This window comes from Arthroderma uncinatum (genome assembly GCF_011692745.1).
Source record: "Arthroderma uncinatum strain CBS 119779 chromosome Unknown scaffold1, whole genome shotgun sequence".
Lineage (NCBI taxonomy): Eukaryota > Fungi > Ascomycota > Eurotiomycetes > Onygenales > Arthrodermataceae > Arthroderma > Arthroderma uncinatum.
Window position 1 is genome coordinate 6510715 of NW_022983863.1, and position 16969 is coordinate 6527683.

A 16969-nucleotide genomic window follows, 5' to 3' on the forward strand; every position below is an offset into this window, starting at 1 on the left:
TATATCCCTCGTCGTCGTTGCAGGAAATAGACAATATCCCTACACCAGAGCTGGATATCTCGACTATTCTTGAACTTGATGCGAAAAGCTTCCACTTAGCCGCGCTGCTTATATAAGCGCTAGTTAGCCGCGCTTCCCGCTTCAACCTCAAGAAACGTCCCAAAACGCGCAGAAGAAGCAACTCTGGAGATAAACGATTTCGAAGGTCACGGCGGATTCGTTTGGCTTCCTCGACATGCTGGGATGACACGCTCTTCGCTTACTCTGCTCTGCACGCTTGTTGCATTTGTCTTTCACGCCGTTGCCAATGCGTCTGACTACCACGAGCAGCTTGTGCTGCATCCGCTGCCGCCATCAAACCTCCTAGCATCGTTCAACTTCCGTAGCAATGAATCCAGCATCGCCTTTGCGCAACAGAATTACCGCTATTTCCCGCGCTCACTAGGGCAGATTCTGCAGCATGCGCACACGAAGGAACTGCACCTGCGGTTTACTACCGGGCGATGGGACGCTGAGAATTGGGGCGAGCGGCCGTGGCATGGCTTCAAGGAGGGAGGCACAGGAGTAGAGCTTTGGGCCTGGGTTGAAGCCCCGGATGCTGATGCGTATGAACATACCATGCCTTTTTGAGACGATTAGCCAGCTGGCGGCTAACGTAGTCTACTCAGCGCATTCGACAAATGGATTTCACTCACGCAATCACTCTCCGGGCTATTCTGTGCCTCTATGAACTTCATCGACTCCACACGAACGACTACTCCGTCTCTCACCTTTACCCCTACAGGCAATCATTTCACTCCTAGTGAGAATCTGCATCTCCTACACGGCACTCTGCCTGGAGAGGTTGTGTGTACAGAGAACCTGACCCCCTTTTTGAAACTTTTACCGTGTAAGGGTAAGAGTGGCATATCTGGGCTGTTTGATGGCCGTAAGCTCTTTGACGCCTCATGGCAGAGTATGTCCGTTGATGTTCGGCCAACTTGCGAGGACCAATCTGAACACTGCCAGGTTCAAATCGAACAGACTGTCGACATGGTCCTCGATCTAGATAGGTCAAAGCGGGCGAGGGGTAAGTATTCTGTTTTTCAATGTCGGTCTTACTGTGCCATCTAGTATTAACTGATACTTGTCAGATAACCCGATCCCCCGCCCTGTGCCCGCTGGAGATTTGATTTGTGATGAATCGAAACCCTATCACTCCGGCGATTTTTGTTATCCAATTGGCGCATCTCGTTCGCAAACCTGGAGTATAGAAGAGGTGTTTGGACGCACTATGCCTTCCAGCTGCCCCCTCGGCAAGGATGATGCGCAGGTTGTTTGCATAAATGTTCCTGGCAGCATAGAAGTACTACCGTCTCCTGGAACCGTTGAATCACGTTCCATAGATGGCAATTCGCGATGTTATTCGCTGCACTCCAACGGGCCCTTTAATTTGGTCGTTCCAGCACAACCGTCTGCCTCTAGCAACTCCTTGGAGAAGCCGGTCGTGCACCTAGAAAGAACCATTATTGGCCACGGGCAAGAACGAGGTGGTCTGAGATCTATCTTGACGAATCCTTCTAAAACTGATACTGTCGACTTTGTCTACTTCGAAACTCTGCCCTGGTTCATGAGGCCATTTCTGCATACCATGAAGACAAAGTTGAGCCGCGAGTCGGGTCCCTCGGTCGAAGTGCCCCCTACGGACATTATCAGGGACGTGTTTTATCGACCCGCCATCGACCGTCGCCGAGGAACCCAGCTAGAACTTGTCTTGTCTGTCCCACCGGCCTCAACAGTCACGCTGATATATGAATTTGAGAAAGCCATACTGCGATACACGGAATACCCACCGGACGCTAACCGAGGATTCAATGTTGCTCCTGCGATAGTTCGGGTGCTACGAAGTAACGACCAGATGTTACCATCCTCCCCCGTATACCTACGCACGACAAACCTACTGCTGCCGCTTCCCACCCCAGACTTTAGCATGCCATACAATGTCATCATTCTGACAAGCACGGTTATTGCGCTCGCCTTTGGGAACATATTCAATGTTATCATCCGCCGCTTCGTCATGGCGGAAGAGGTACCTCGACGGAATATCAAGGCCCTTATTTTAGGGAAACTGGTTGCATTAAAAGCTAGGTTCGGGAAAAAGACCGATAAAATAGCGTAATGATGTAGAGGAGGGCCCAATGTCATCTTGGCCATTTGACAAATCATGTCGTATATACCCAGCAAATAATAATTTTCTTCTTACCCCATTGTGCACTACCTTTTCATATGCTGTCATTTGGAAAAGTAGAGGTTGAACTAAATCATATAGACATTCATTAGTAGGCATTAATAGGTTTAATATGAATAACAAACAGCCTACCCAAGAGCTATCACTTTTATCCTAAATGAGTACACTATTATTAACCCTTGCAACCATTATTTATGGAGGTAGAGATAATATATCGCATCACATAACCTATCCTGCTGTGCTCTTCTCCAATGCCTCACTAACCTCCACTTGATCGGCCCATGTCCCAGAGGATGCAATCGGCGATAGCAGATCTGAAGTTCGATCTTCTGTTGCTGTGACATCCTTGAGCCCCTTTTCTCCCTTATCACTCGTTTTTTGTCTAGCGCCAGGTAATGCAGGGAATTCATCCTGAGCAGTAATCTCAGGCGGCGGTAGGTTGGTGGATATTCCAGTACTCTGGCCATCTGCTTGTCGGCCTCTTCCACCAGGACCGCCGCCTCTTCGGCCCTGACCTCGTCCTCCACGACCACCCCGGCCTCGACTTCGATCTCCAACGCCCAAGTTTGAGGGATTCTCCCAGTCTCCCGCTGGAGTCGGGGCCGGGGCTGTCCGTATATCATTTACTATGCCACCATGAGCTCCTCTGCGATATGAGGAGCCTCCTCTTCCGCGCTCTGAAAATGCATCTACCGACTTCTCTGCGTCCCACTCGCGCCCTGTCTGTGAATTCAGCTTTCGCTGACGGTTCTTCTCACGCTCACTGAGCATAACACGACGGTTCTGACGTTCTTCCAGTCTCTTTGCTAGAGCTACTTTCTCACGCTCCTGGAAGGACGCTTCGTCTGCTTCGGCGCGCGCATGGGCGGCGGCCTTCTTAGCGGCCGTGATTTTAGCAGCAGCCATACGCTCTGATAGTTCTTCTTCTGTCAATTTAGGCTATAGCAGCAATCAGGAGTTAGCTTTGTGCCGACTTTGGATATAAGAGGCAGCTTACCTTTCTCACTCCTCCAGTTCCGCTACGATCTCCTCGTACCGCAGGAACCTTTTGCGCCACAGGCTCTTTGGCCAGCTCTCCATTCGCAGCGACATCCCCGTCCCCTTCAGCTGCTTCATCTCCAATCTCGGCTTCTTCTGGCGAGTCTGGCTGCTTTGCTTGGGGAGCAACCTCAGCGCCTCTCGGCTGTTGGGTGGGCTCGTCGACCGCAGAAGGCTGAACAGGATGGGTAGCGGCCGTCGTCTCCGCGGGGTCCTCGACTTTCTTAGGAGTCTCCGGCTTCAATCTCCTTGAAAATCCAGCCCCTCTCCCTCTTCCCCGGCCGTTAGCGCCTCGTTTACGGTAATGCGACGCCGGTAGTTCAGATTGCGGCGGCTGTTCGTGCTCGGCCTGCGCGGGGGAGGTATTATGGTCTATCAGAGCCTCCTGCGGCTGTGCAGATGGGTACAGCTCCCCTTGAGGCTCCTGAGCTGGTTCATGGACGGGTTCTTGATGCAAGGTAACAGGGGTTACGTCGTCGTCAAAGAGGTCGTCGACTCCGCGGGTCTGGGCGAACTCGTCCATAGCTTCGGACAGACACACAGTCCCTTGGAGTTCGAGGGCGGGCAGAGGGCGTATGGAGCGCGGAAATGTGGACGGAAGCGTCAGCGAGGCTCTGAGATTCTAAACTGCAAGATTTTGTTCTGTGAGGAAGGGTGTTAATGCTGTGCAGCTCTATGGAATTTCTCATATATCAAATAACTAGTTATGCGATAAGATAAGTGCAGCCAGTTAACCAAATCCAAATAAATAACCAACTACAAACTACGCTAGCCTTGCCTTAGCGTATCTGGCGGCACTGTGAATTAAATAGTTCTTTGACTTCACATCATGGTGGAGGATTTTATAAGCGAAAGTGTCTGGATTAATGTAACCATCTGGCGGCCTATGCTTTATAAAGGTACAGGGGCAGAAGAAGGAAATACATCATGTAATTTTATTTGAACGCCATTTGCCACCCATGTCATTCCGATATCATATCAATTTCAAATGCATAACATGTCGTTTTGAACCATCCCATTCAACCCATATTTTACTGGACGGCAAATAATTTCTGTCAACAGGGATGAAAAAGGATCTAATCAAGAAAACAATGAGTAGGAGTAAGGGAGGGGATATGCGGTACCGTGTTTAGGCAGCGAGCTGTGTTTATCGCACGGTAGGTCGTGATTGCTTTGAGAGTGGGTTTTAGGGAGGGATGGATAAATGTGTGGAGAAGCTATGGGAAGCCTAGGATAGGTGGAATGCCCCCTGGCCCTCGCGCATCGCTACACCAAGTTTGTCGAGGAGGACCTCGGCGGAGGAATAGTCCGGCAGCTTCAAGTAGTTCACACAGGTCATGACGCTAGGAAGGTAGTCATCTGGAGTATACGGTGGTTCGCTGGGGCGGCAAACCACAGTAAACATTGGAGTGAGGCCTTTGAACCCTACGTTGACGACGGTGATTAGTTTTGTCTCTCGCAAAAACCCGGATTTGATGTTAAACTCACCTCCAATAGGAAGCTTAGGACTTCCAGTGACGAACTGTAAGAAATCACGACGCTGCTGAAGTGTGAATCCGCTCAAGGTTTCAAGCAAGTTTCGAACGCTCCTACTATCCATGTTGAATCCGTGATCGGCTTTGATAGAATCCATAAGAGCTAAGAAGAGTATGGTTAGCCATGGTTTTGGAACAAACGTAAGAATCGAAGGGCAGTATTTGGGAAACATACTTTCGATAGACCAGTCCTCATCGACCTGGCCAAAGAGCATCACCAGTTCTTCTGGCGTGAAGGCTTTCAATGACGAATATAAGAATACTTGCGAGAAGCCAGCGGCGAAGGCGTCTAGCTGTGGCTTTATTCCGCTGCCAAGGGTCATATCGATCACTTTGCTGACGTAGAGTTCGACATTTGACATGGTGATAAGCGTGTTATCGCCATCTGGCACAAGTTTAATGCTCGGATACCCAGGCAGAACAAAGTCAAGGCCAAGGTCTGCCAATTTAACATTATCAACTTCGCATTGTTCCATTGCTTGGGCAATTTCGTGGGCAGATAGCGAGGTGTCAACCTTGATTGCTGTTGCTTTGTCTGCGAATTTCTTCAATAGCATCAAAGAATTTGCCAGCTCTGGATCCACTCGTTTTACCGAGCTAATAGATGGTGCCTTTTTAGCGTATGCTCCTCGGCCAGCACTAAAGAATAGAGGGTTGAATCCGATGTCGATAATCCGCGAGTCCAGCATTGAGCGAGCAACAAATTTGCCCAGTGCTTTGAAGTGTTGCAGTTGCTTCTTCCCTGCTTCCTGGGTAGTTTGCTCGTGGCTCATTGGCGCTGGAAATAGTCCTAATTTATTGTTGACATACTCTCCATCTGTGTTCGCGTCTGAGTCCCTCCATAGCTTAAGTTTCTTCTTGGAGAACTCCCTGGACACTGTCGAGTAGAATTCAAGAGTTGGACCTAGGCCGGTTCCCACCTCCTCGAAGTATTCGATTTCCAGAACACTTGGCGACGAGCCATACAGCTCGAGGACCTTCATAGCGGAATCTAAGATGCGTGTACGGGAAATCCGTACCTTTTGTCTTTGCAGTCGGCCAGTGTAGGCACGATCATCCCTGCGGTGTTCACGCTGCGATTCATCACTTGACTGCGATCCTTGCCATCTTATCATAGATCGAGCGTAGCCAAAGGAAGTAGACTGTAGGAAGAGATGGCGGGTCTCAAATGGAAAAAGGAATGCAAAGTGGCGCCCGAGATCTTCGCTCCAACTAGGTAAACAACTGCTCGCAACTATCAGTGGCTCCTCAAGCTGCCGGTTCAACTTCGCGGTGAGTTTAGTATTGATGAACAGTGAAGGAGGCTCAGGAGTTATCCTCCCTAGTCCGTTTTCATTGACCAGGTCATCATCAGATTGAGAATTAAGATAATGCAAAACTCGTAAAAGGCGGAGAATAGATGCGGTGGTAGGCGCTTTATTTAGAGACTCTGGCATGTCCGTTTCGTCATCGATAGCAGAGAGATTAGATGATGTGGGAGTGAGTGTTGAAGGCTCAGGGGGCTGTGGGCCTTGAGCACGTTTGAAATGGACGGTGTGAACCGCCGACCAGACATTCCTTGATGCAGAACTGTCTGAACTGCCACGGGTCCCATGAACTGCACGGTAAACGGTGGTATCATTTGATATAGGTTTTCCGTTTAAACTGAACTCAATGTGCCAATCCTGTGGCATGGCTACCATTGCAGCGGCGTAGGATGTAAATGACCGCCCAGCCAAGGAAAGGGATCTACCAAAGGACTGGGGACTCGATCTGGCGAGCGACGACGAGGACTTTGCCACTGGAGTAGACTGCGATGGAGTCGAGACCCTTGTACCGTCTTCCTTCCTAGCCGTCACTTTACCAGTGGAGGCGACCTCCATATTGACAGCGGAAGGATCCGGCGCCTCATCTTCGGACAAATCGTCGTCAATGTCGTCTACAATTGTATCGAGAGCGTCTTCCTCATCATCATCCTCTTCCTCGTCACTTATATGAGTTTCATCGGCGCATTCCAAAGGTCCGTCAGTGTCGTCACTTTCCATTGGAGGTGGTGGGGGCTGGTGCCTAGCCGAGCGTCTTCGCCCTGTTCCCTCCTGCTGGCCTTCGCCCGAGTCTTCTCGGAGGGTGGAGGGTGGAGTGGGCCTGCCTTTATTTGCACCCCGGGCGCTAGTTCCGCTGGAATTACCACGCGCAGTAGGTAATCGATAAGATGGGAAATCAGAGAAATGAGGCAGGCCCGATTCATTTCCCCTGCTTGTAGATTCGGGATCCTGGAGATAGGCACCGCCCGTGAGGTGAGAGAAAGTCGGGTCGCGATGCCGAGAGTTTCGTGGGCGTTCGGAAAGACTGATCCTAGGCCGAAGATAGTCATCCAGGGTTTTGAAATTGGCAATTGCATGAATAGACACCATCATATTCTTGTATGGTTTGGGGATATTAGAATCCTCCTCGGCTACTAATCGGAGGCGGATCTGCTTAGACAGCATGGATAGAGTGCTTCTGTTATCGAACGCGTTGTGGTGCACCGTGACAACTTCAAAATTCTCCGTCCGGCTGAGTAAGTCTTGAAGTTTGTGAATAAAGGTACCAAAAGCAGTCGTCTTTTCGGAGTTAGGAGACACAGCCGCAGGAGAGCTTGTAAAAGCTTTCAAAAAGTCTGCGCCAGCTTGTTCTATCAAAGGAAGTAAGGGGTCAGTGAGGCGGCCAATAAATTCGATGAACATCACTGATTACATACCTTTTGAACCCTCAATGACATCTAGAAGAACACGGATGATACCGGAATTCAGCAGCTCAAAACTGGTAATACTATCAAGAGCGTTTCCGTCAAAGTAGGTCGCAAGCTCGCAGAAGAGTTTGTAGCCATTAGTCGGTCGAGCAGAGTCCTTATAACAGGCTTCGATCTTTGTGGCAAGTTGACGTAAGGTCTCCAGGACAAGTTCGGCCTTTTCGTGCATACCTGTAACTTTGCTATCCTCGTATAGGCGAAGGAAATGCTTTGCGCCAGTGGTCATCAGGTCTTGCAGTGTAGTGTCAAGGGACTGGGACGGTGGGGGGACTATGGAGGAGGTTTCACTATCTGAGGCATCATCGTGTTCATGTCGATGAAGTTCAGGTTCATCCGGATAATCTCCATTGAAACCATCCTCATCGTTGCTTTCGTCGTCGTGGTCGTGTGCTTCATCGTGGAGTTCGTTCTCATCCCCACTATCGTGGTCGTGTTCATCCTCCATATCGTGATCTCCGTGTACTGGGTGATGACCTACTTCCGATGTATTATTGGACCTTGTAGTCACAGGATTCTCCGGTTTGCTCAACAGTGGTGTTTCAGCTAGTGCCTTGATTTCAGTGATGACACCCTCTCGATGGAACTGGTACTGGTAAATCTCCCTCAATCGCTCGAATAGAAGCTCTGCACATTGCAACGCTAGTGCAACTAGAGATATGTGATCCTTTTGAGATAGAATTCCAGCCAAAAACGAAGCGTATGGGACGGATCGAAGGGCTTCTTCAATGATTGTGACATCAAGGGCTTGGACCATTTTCAATTGTGCCAACAAGACCTTCTGTCGCACTCTCAGGTTTACTGTACTAGAGTAAACATCTGTAAGGGTTGGTAACAGAATCGTGGTAAACCTTCTGATTTCTGGCTGACACTGCTTTAGCAGCTCCAGTCTCTTTTCACCCATTGCTTTTATTTTGGGCGTAACTGAGAGTGGTAGGACACCACAGCCAAGAGTTGATCGAAGCTGATCGTCTGATAGCACCAATGAACCCTTTGAGACGCCGGGAAGTATCTCATACACGACGTTCAGGGTCTCGTATACTTGCTCTCGAGGGCGATGAATCAACGCTTGCATGATGTGCACGCTGTCAGACTTCATTGGCCCTGAGCCATCGTCTGAGGGAGGCGAGACTCCCGTGAGGATTTGATACAGCGTATCCACAACGTTCATCTTCAGGAGCTCGACAGATAGACGCGGGCTGGATTTGCAGATGATCCCTAAGACGCGGAGGAAATATGTGTGGATATGCGGACCAATCAAGTTTGTGGTGCCTGGAAGGAGCAGCCGAAGGACCGCACGTAGAAGGTCTGGCTCAATTAACTCCTCCAGCTGTTCTGGCTTGTACTTGAAACTTTCTACCACGCGGCAAACGCATAGACAGCCTTGCTCCACGACCTTTTGATCGCTACTAGAGAGGACATTTAGCAACGTTGGCATTACCTCCTTCACAACAGGGAAGGAATCTTGAGGCACATTGCGGCAACAGTTCGCAGCTGTTGTAACGGCGGTGCGCTGTGTGCTAGTAGGGAAGAAGTCAAGGTATGTGAGGCATGCGGTAAGCCCACCCTCCCGGACGATCGAAGCAGGGAAATCCACAGATATCTTCGCCAGAGTCTATATAGCCATCGTTAGCACTGTTCCACGCACTGTCAAAGATAAATAGAAAAAAAAAAAAAGTAAAAAAAAATTGTATAACGTACGCTTAATGCCTGCTCGGCGAGGTCGATAAATTGTATATCCAGCAGCTTCTGACAGAGAATCGGTACAGCTCCACCGTGAACCACGTTGGCGACAGAGCCCCGAATTGCTTCCATCATGTTAGCTAGACATCGGCAGGCCAGCAACATTATCTCCGGGTTTTCCTCTCCGAATTCATTGGGCTGCATCAAGTTTACTAGCTCATGCACGTACGGATCTGGCGAGAAGTGCCCTGCAAGATTGTCCTCGTTTGAAACCAAAAGCAGGTCAGAGAGCTCTTGCAATGCAATTAGCTGAACCGACGGGTCCCCCTTTGTCTTCAAATTGGAAAGGATATCCCGGAGGCGGGAGGACATGCCCGACATCATGCCACTGAGAGCGCGTAGTGTACTCTGCAGCCCAAAAGGGCTTCCTGCTCCAAAGATTCCGCCTCGGAATGGGTCATGTTCGTCCTCTTCGGCGGTGTCCATCTGGTTGGGTTCTTCATTGCTATCGTTAGCCGGCGATAGGTCTTCGTCGTCCTTTTCCACCTTCTCGTGGTGTTCCTCATCCGCATCCCTCATCTCGGCGTCACTGCCTCGTTTTCCTCTTTTCTTCTGGCGTCGTGGAGGGGAAACATGCTGTGACCCGTCTTCAATACAGGATGAATTTGTAAGCATGATGTACCACATTTAATATCATATCAGAGTATACCACTTACCTCGTGAGGCCTTTCTGTTTCTAGTTGAGCGTGGCTTTGAGGATGACGGTGACGCGGTGAGCGTTTTCGATAGTTCTTCCGGAATGCCGGGTGATCTATGTCTCTCGATTAGTATAATGCCGTGTTGATGTTAAGAACTAAGCTGTGTACGGTGAAAGGTGACATGGTACACACCTTGACTGAGACATGGCTGCAATCTGACGAGCACTCTGTCGGGTGGCAGGCTGGCGAGCAGCTGACGTCGACAGCTTTGAGCGTTTCGGTCCTCGAGACGGGGACGGCGAGTGAGGTGTCTCGGCGTCACCTTGTACTTTCTCGCGTTGAGACGGGGCCTTTCTCTTTCGAGCCTGAACGGGAGGATTGGATGGCGGGGCGGGTTCTGAGGTATTGGCAGCACTGTCGGCAGCGAGCCTGGCGGCGGAACGGGTAACTCTGGAGTCCATGAGTACGTCTTCTACCATAAACGCAGAGCAAGGTGGTAAGAAGGGGATATGAGAGAAGAAGAGGAAGAACAAAAGCAGCTGAGGTACGCTTGAGGCTAGTGAACGATAGACGGGGCCGGGACCACCGAGCTAAGCCATCAAGCTCCGAGAGGAAGATATGATGCCGGTGAAGACGGTTGATATCGCCAGTCTGGGGGGAGTTTTTTCAGCGGAATTTACCTGGGAGATGAGGTCTGGCTGGGAGAGAGTGCAGCTTCCGGGCCAGGATGCACAGCCTTCTCTGCGGGCTGTCCAGACTGGTCGAGGGAAGCAGGAGCACTTCGCTTGGCCATAAGTAAGTCACACACCAGCTGCTCCGTCAACCCGCCATCCGCAGCTGTGGTGGACTGGGGGATCGGGGGAGGAGGACGAGCAGCGAGCACAAGATACAACTGTGTTCTGCGGAGCTGTTCAGGTGTCGAGGCGGCACATCGCAGGGCCAGCGAGCCAGGCGGTATTCAGCAGGGAGACGAGACTCTGAACGGGCAGCCAGACTCGTCAACGGACGCTGGCTCGATGTCGGAGTTGCGAAGGTCGAAGGTTGGAGTTTGGGATGAAGTTGAAGTCCAGACGGAGAATGATGGCAAAGGAGATAACGTGCAACGCCAAGAGCCCCATCATCATCGTTGCACCCAGAGGTACCCAATACTTGACTTTTGCAGGCATCTATACAGAAGAACAAGTACCAGTGACCTGACATCGAAACTCCCCCGATGCAACCGAGCTGGCTACGCTACACAGATTCTACGGTGGTCGCTCTCTCATCGAAGCCATAACTGCAGCATGCGGAGTGTACGTTGTCTTCATTCTATCATGTCGGTTTCTTCTCGAGGCTACCAGTTGGCTGGACTGGTATGAAGTCAGAGATGGCCCAAGTCGTATTCAGGAAGACAGAACACCGGCTCTACTCGAGGCCATCGTCAGTGAACGAGGTCATAGGCCTGGAGCTCTGTGATCGAAGCTATAGAGATATGTCAGAGAGTATTAGTTATATAGTTAGCCGATGTGCCGGCGTGGGGTTAACTTCTTTAGCTGCTCTTTATTATATAACTAGTGCATCCCCGCCGCCGTATAAAATCCCCGTAGATGAAGCAGGCAACATCTTCTACAAGACTCAGAAGACGTCAATTACCATCAGTCCCTACCGTCCCTTGAGCTCTCTGTTAATCGACACTGCCAGTCGCAATGGGGTCTCTCGATGCTCTCCCGGCGATGAAGACGAAGCCGCAGGTCATCTTCTTCACCGACTTTGACGGCACCATCACCCTGCAGGATAGTACGCTTCTCAATGCCCGGCTCCGGATGAAGTGATGGTCAATCTAACTGTGGACGCCGCGGTATCAGGCAACGATAACTTGGTACGGATGGGTATCTCTGCTTCTCGTCCGAGTTTCGTTAACGCTCTGCTTAGACGGATAACCTTGGGTTCGGCCCAGACGAACGCAGCGCAAGAAACACTGCCATTCTAGAGGGGAGGATCAGTTTCCGGTAGCTCTCATGCATCCCCGGATATGCTCCCCAATGATGAAGGCGCCCATGAAACTGTTTAGTAACCTCTACGTGTAGGGATGGCTTCCGGGAAATGCTCGACAGCATCGATGCGCCCTTTGACGAGTGTGTCAACTTTCTGTGCGAAAGAGTGACTCTCGACCCTCATTTCACCGCATTCTACGACTGGGCCAAAGATAACAATGTTCCTGTTGTCGTCCTATCCTCCGGCATGGTCCCCATTATCCATGCTCTCCTGGTGAAGCTCCTCGGCCACGAACCGGAGAATCTCCAGATTGTTGCGAACCAGGTCAGCAGCAGGGACGGGAAAGACATCAATTTCAGGGGAGGATGGAAGATCGAATTCCATGACGATAGGTAGTCATAAAGTTGCCCCCTTCTTTTACTAACAGCTTATATAGGCTAACGGTAAATAGCCATTTCGGTCATGACAAGTCCCTTGAAATTCGTCCATACTCCGCCGTCCCTAAATCGGACCGCCCCATCCTTCTCTATGCCGGAGACGGGGTGTCTGATATCTCTGCAGCCCGCCAGACAGACCTGCTATTTGCTAAGAAGGGCCATGGTATGTATGTCCCTCCACGTTATTGTAACGGCAGTAACTCATAGATATGTATAGACCTGACTATCATCTGCAGACGGGACGACATTCCCTATACTACTTTCGAGGACTGGTCCACCATCCTCTCCACCACCAAAGAACTACTCGAAGGGAAGACGACCGTTGAGGATGTTATCGCAGCCCAAAAGCGCGACGGCGAGTAGGAGAATGACACTTTTTTATGGTGACGACTTTTCCTTACCCATCTTGATTGCAATGGCCAGAATGAATAGGATGATACGCCATTTGGGCAATATGGCTGATTCTCCAGGAAATATCCACTAGTTATATACGTACACACGGCTTTGGATGCAATTTAGATATAGACGATGTCAAGAATAGAAATTTTACAGTCACAGATAAGAATGCGCAATCTTTGCTGGGTCCAGTTTTAAAGTGACATCTGCCACTTTACTCGCCTAGATCGCATTGCTTTTAAAACACCCAACGGTAACAGGGATTTGTCAACAATGCTAAGCCCGCCGCATTTCTCGAACAGCTCGTCAGCGTATAGCTGAACCGCCCATTTTACCTCCAATGACATATTTACAGGACTCATCTCTGGCTGCTTTCGAGTGCGAGCCAAATCAAGCAACGCAGCCTTGACGTGGGGCAGGAAATCCAGCTCCTCCTTGACCGCGGCCTCCAGCAGATATGTGTAGAGATTGTAAAACTGAACATGGGGTTTTTCATACCACTTGAAGTATTCTTCAAAACTGAAGAAATGCTGTGCATCATCCCATGAAAGGCTGCTGTGCTTAGCCTCCTCGTCTAGCGGGAAGGACTTTCTAAACCGCTGACGGCGCTCGAACTCAGACAGGCCTTCGAACTCCCGTTTAGCTGTTTCGTAAAACGTGCGTTCATTCTCGAGAAATGCATGGATGCGCTCAACAGGGTCATCGCAAACGCCATCGTCAACGAGGGTCAGCGGTATGAACGGATTAACTAACCCTAGGCCACCGAATGCTTCTGGAAGGTAAAGGAACCCATGAGGGATGCCATGCACATCGAACCGTTTTGAGATCATCTGGAAAATATGATCCGTTGCGTTCAGTCCGTTGCCATTTTTCCCATCGAAAATGAGGCATTGGATATATTTATGTGTCTCAAGCACTGAGTCGAGGTGCTCGCGACCGAAACAGTTTGCTGGTCTAAGAAGTGTTAGAATTCAACATGATCGATCGTAGCGCGCCAGGCCGTCAGGATGAAACTTACTCGCCAAATGTGTAGCTGAAAAATCGACCAATGCAGCTATTCCAGGTTTCCACCCATGCTAACACACTCTTGCACTCATCTAGCTGTTTCTTCAGCTGCATTACATGCTGTTTGACGTGGTCCTTGTTCACAATCCATTTTCCGGTACCAGGGTCCAAGGTAAGGAAGTTTATCGTCACTGGTCCATCTGGGAGTTTCTTCATGATCTCTGGTTGTATCTTCTTGACCTTGGTATCCACAAGATATACTGAGCCGGTTTTTCTCTTGTTGAACACCAAGCCTATTACATCCGCAAACTTTTGCATAGCTGTCCATGCGTCTGCACACTGCTCAGACTTTCCGCACAGCCAGAAATCATCATGGAAACGATAGAGAAGCATATTTGCATCTTTCTCGACAGCCAAGTCCATGAAAAAAAGGACAACTTCTCCAAGCAGCTTTGCCAGGATATGACCCATAGGAAGCCCTCTCGCTCTCTTTCGGACAGGGCCACCATTCATCATATCTAGTGGAGGCTGGATAGCCTTCTCAAAGAACGTCACCCATTCTTCTTGGAACCCCAAGAACCTTAAGCATGCAAAGATGGAAGTATGGGTCAATCCGGTTCCAAACCACTGGAAATCACTCTGGATTACGGCCACCTCCCCCTCAATTGATTTTTTCACAAGGACCTCCGTGGCTAAGGTCCGGATGAGGAGCTGCTTTACACCGACGGGTGACAACTTGTCGGCTTCCTCTTCATCATCGCTATCTTCAGCCACTTCGTCGTCATCATAGGCAGCGTCCCCAAAAGGCTTTGAAGGGAGCGTTGACAAGAAGAAGTGTTGTTGAAAATCGCTTCGTCGGTGATGCTCGACATTAAACGTAAATTGAGGATCCAGCGCATGGTCACCAAGATAGTAATACCGCCTATTTAGCTGCTCCCGAGGTATATTTACCTGATCTCTGGGTGTGTGCAACGCCCCCTTCAGCGCATGCTTGACTGGCGATGCCCATTTATGTCCGATGTAGTGAACAAGCAGAGTTTGTAACACATCCTCATCTATCACCACTCGCCATTTTCCATTCAAACTTTGGCGCCTATGACAGTGTTAGTCCAAATACACGCTGGGAGAAGTTTTAGTTTTTAGAGGGCCTGAGGAAGACTTACGGCCGAACAGGCATTCCTCGGGAGCCTAAGTTCCAAGACCATTTGTCTAGGTTTGCATATCTCATGTTCAAGACATCTCGGATCTCTTCCAGTACAGTATCGTCACGCAAGAAGTTACGTAGCGTAGCCGCTGTCTCCTCCTGTAGTAGATCGTTCTTTAACAGGGATTTAATGCATAGCTTGAGCTCCCCTAGCTTAATCGGCCGCCTGTTTCCCAGCAACATTCGCCCGTTCGCGCTGATATGGGCTCGAAGGGTTTCAAGTCGCTTTTTCCCATGGTCATCAGCGAAGAGTGAGGAAAGGTGTTTGGTGATTTTTTCCTCGTTAGTGTCCAAGGGCTCGAACACGACATTCTCAAAGCTCTCCCTCAGCTGCTGGAACCGCTCGTTTTGGAAATCATGAACCACATTGAAATCGTCATCGTGGGTGGGTTTTTCAAACTTTGATAGTTCGGGGACCAACTCTTCCTCGGAAGCATCGGTCCATTCAATTAGAAGTTGCGAGTAAAGGTAGGCCAAGTTAAGCTTGCGGCTCTGCTGGTCCAGTTTGGAGCGTAGTTGGTCCTCGAACTTGAGTAACATCGAATCCGTGACAGTGGAGTCATACCGAGATTGTGCTAGCCAGCGTCGGATATTGTTCAAGGCACTCCAGCTCCAGAGCTCCAGCTTCTCTACGCCGTCATGAAGTCGAGCAACGCGGGTTCGAACATCGTGGTCTTCAGGGCGAACGGAGCCAAGGAGCTTGCCCTTAACGTTCTCGAAGGACTTGCGCTGGGAAATAAGTTCTTCGATCTTTGTTTTGGTAATTGATTGCAATGTTTGTGATAATATAGACATCGAAGCGGCCATGATGGCAGAGGGGAAGAGAGTGTTCTGGGTAAATCTGGGAAGAAGAAAGAAAAATGCGGACAGGATATATCTCGGTATTTATTCAGTGATCCCGTTGACTCATAGTATACTCTAGGCCATATTAGCAGCCTAGATGTGCATGATTTCATGGTCCATGGCTTAATCTTTCACTTGGCTGCATACATATTTGCATTCTAGCATGTTCTTCTATCTGTGGCTCTTGAAGCCACTTGTTCTGATGTAGCAAAATTGGAGGCATCATGGCAAGACGAGTGGTCTCTTTTCAATCCAGGGCATGTACAGAGTAGTAACATGAGTTAAAGAGTTTTTATCTATCCTCGTCGCCGTCAGCATCTCCTTCGAACATTGAACGTTGATAAAGTTGAAGTTCCATGGAGTTAAGCTTAATTTTTCAGATGCGGCTCAATATCACGTGGATAGATACAATATTTTTAACTCGACTTCAACAGCTTCAGCGTGTCAAGAAGCGAACATGGCCAGGATATCGCATTCGGATCTCTTCCACCACCTTCTTCCCCGCGCCGTTATGAGCTGGTTGTAGACAGCAAGTGGCCGTCAACCAGCCTAGGCCCACTGAAGATGCAAGGTCTGTTGTGTATATCCTTGGCTCGAGCCTCACGTTGTCCATGGGTTTCGAGAATGCACTACGGCATATTCGAGGATGGCTACGTGGCCGACTCGTCAGCACAAGTCCTCCGTACCCCTTATTCTTATTTATCAATCTCCATGCTTATCTGTCACCCAGATACCAAGGTCCCCGTGCAATTTTCCCTTAACGTTATGGTATCGAGTTAGGGACTACTTTATAGTCGCTCATCTCTAATCCATCCAATAGTTGTTCACACTCCGCAAGTGTTTGATCGATTGAATGGATAGCGCACTTGGAGTGGCTATAGAAATATGTGCTAGTTCGCTGGGCAGCTGGGAAGTACATGCCGTGACGAAAGCGATATGTGAAATCTTCAAGGTTTAGGCCAGCATATGGTGCCTTGGGGCAGTCCGGCAAGATGTTGAATGTGCGAAGACGTTTTGTTAGGGCTCCAACCTCAAAGCGTCGCATTCGAAGCTGCAATGTTCGTTCTCCAGATAATCATTTAAATGACTGAGGAGAGTGGAGGTTATCCTACCAAGGGCTTCCTCTCTTCGGCTATTGATTGCATCTAGTTGCTTGATCAAC

General features: G+C 49.7%; 4 protein-coding genes across 4 annotated transcripts; 1 reads left to right on the plus strand and 3 right to left on the minus strand.

Moving 5' to 3' along the window:
• Positions 1-243: 243 nt before the first annotated feature.
• On the plus strand, positions 244-2158 carry GIQ15_01932 (GPI transamidase component GPI16; the record flags this gene model as incomplete). The annotated part of the gene is made up of 3 exons (XM_033549349.1): positions 244-605; positions 669-1069; positions 1134-2158. The coding sequence occupies 3 exons, from the start codon at positions 244-246 to the stop codon at positions 2156-2158; spliced, it is 1788 nt and encodes a 595-aa protein (XP_033410300.1).
• Positions 2159-2455: 297 nt separating this feature from the next.
• GIQ15_01933 (uncharacterized protein) lies at positions 2456-3788 on the minus strand (the record flags this gene model as incomplete). The annotated part of the gene is made up of 2 exons (XM_033549350.1): positions 2456-3166; positions 3225-3788. The coding sequence occupies 2 exons, from the start codon at positions 3786-3788 to the stop codon at positions 2456-2458; spliced, it is 1275 nt and encodes a 424-aa protein (XP_033410301.1).
• Positions 3789-4493: 705 nt separating this feature from the next.
• On the minus strand, positions 4494-11114 carry GIQ15_01934 (serine/threonine protein kinase; the record flags this gene model as incomplete). Its single annotated transcript, XM_033549351.1, has 8 exons — positions 4494-4903; positions 4976-7453; positions 7520-9182; positions 9269-9897; positions 9967-10061; positions 10141-10398; positions 10629-10855; positions 10956-11114. The coding sequence occupies 8 exons, from the start codon at positions 11112-11114 to the stop codon at positions 4494-4496; spliced, it is 5919 nt and encodes a 1972-aa protein (XP_033410302.1).
• A 1835-nt stretch (positions 11115-12949) lies between these two features.
• Positions 12950-15771, minus strand: GIQ15_01935 (uncharacterized protein; the record flags this gene model as incomplete). The annotated part of the gene is made up of 3 exons (XM_033549352.1): positions 12950-13709; positions 13774-14853; positions 14924-15771. The coding sequence occupies 3 exons, from the start codon at positions 15769-15771 to the stop codon at positions 12950-12952; spliced, it is 2688 nt and encodes an 895-aa protein (XP_033410303.1).
• Between the last annotated feature and the right edge of the window lie 1198 nt (positions 15772-16969).